Genomic DNA, 1,162 nt, shown 5'->3' with positions numbered 1-1,162 from the left:
TGCGTCTAGGGAGCCTTCCTCCCCTGCCGGCAGGAACTCGCCGCAGCCGTCAACCGCGTGGCCGCCGATGCTGACCGCGTGGTTCTTAAGACACTCGCGGTAACGAACGCCGGGTGCAGGTTTACGGTTAACGGGATCCGAAACGCCGGCTGTTGCGGCGGCGGTAACGGTTGGCTTTTCGCGGCCAGAATTACCGAGGCCGGGTTCGTAGTTGGAGAGTCCCATCTCCTCCTCGGCTTCATCATGGTCGTCGAAATCCATGGCGAATGAGGGGAGGGAGGAAGATAAGGGAAAGCTACAGAGAGTGTGGACACCAAAAATTCACACAAATTTTTATTTTTTACTACTCAGCTCCGGAGATCGCTTTTGGCGATCCCCAGAGCTTCTGGGAATGAAAAAAAAACTACCGCTTTGCTTCTCCGCTTTACCATTCTGATCCCGGTTTCTTAACCAGTTCCGCTTCTACTAAATCCCACTATTTTTTTGTTTTCTAGTGTTGGCATCTATTAATGTGTATATTAATTAAATGTTTAATTATGATTAAACAAAAAAATTTTATGATTATATTACTCGTCAATATCTTTCATTTTTTTTTCTCTCACCATTTTTAATCATATAAATATGCTCATTTAATTATTGCTTTATTACTTTTTTTTTTCCTTTTGTTGTCAATTGAAATGACAGAAATGTTTATACATGTAACTTTATTTAATAGCTAAAGATTTTTATAGGTTAGAAAATATTAAAACCTATTTTATTAAGCATATATTTTATGTAATTTGAATAAGTGGATCAAAATATAATAATATTCATTTTCTTTTAATTTATCAAGTGCTTGTCACATCTCATGCTTGTGTGCAGCATGCATCATAGTCCCCTATATTCATTTTTGCTCTCCTTAGATTTGCCTTCTATCTTAGGATGGTTTGATGAGGGTGTCTTTTGCTTACTCACTAATTCTAGGTGGAGTCTTTACAATATTGATTGTGGTTCATGATGAAATTATTCATATTTTGGGGATTCATCCAAATTTCCTGCATTGATCTTAGATGGAATACAGAAGCATATATGCTTTTTTGGATGCCCTGAAAAAGTTGTGATGATACCTACAATCCTTTAAAGAGCTCAATCAGTTATTTGATGACTTGTTATCTGTTTCGTT

At 38.1% G+C, this 1,162-nt stretch overlaps 1 protein-coding gene across 1 annotated transcript; it reads right to left on the bottom strand.

Annotated features, from left to right (window-relative positions):
* On the bottom strand, window positions 1–419 carry LOC110034908 (zinc-finger homeodomain protein 1-like; the record flags this gene model as incomplete). Its single annotated transcript, XM_020739145.1, is given in 1 exon segment — window positions 1–419. A coding segment is annotated over 1 exon segment (261 nt), but the record flags the coding sequence as incomplete, so codon positions are not given.
* Between the last annotated feature and the right edge of the window lie 743 nt (window positions 420–1,162).

This window comes from Phalaenopsis equestris, unplaced genomic scaffold (assembly GCF_001263595.1).
Source record: "Phalaenopsis equestris unplaced genomic scaffold, ASM126359v1 Scaffold194524, whole genome shotgun sequence".
NCBI lineage: Eukaryota > Viridiplantae > Streptophyta > Magnoliopsida > Asparagales > Orchidaceae > Phalaenopsis > Phalaenopsis equestris.
This window is presented reverse-complemented; position numbering and strand designations above follow the sequence as displayed.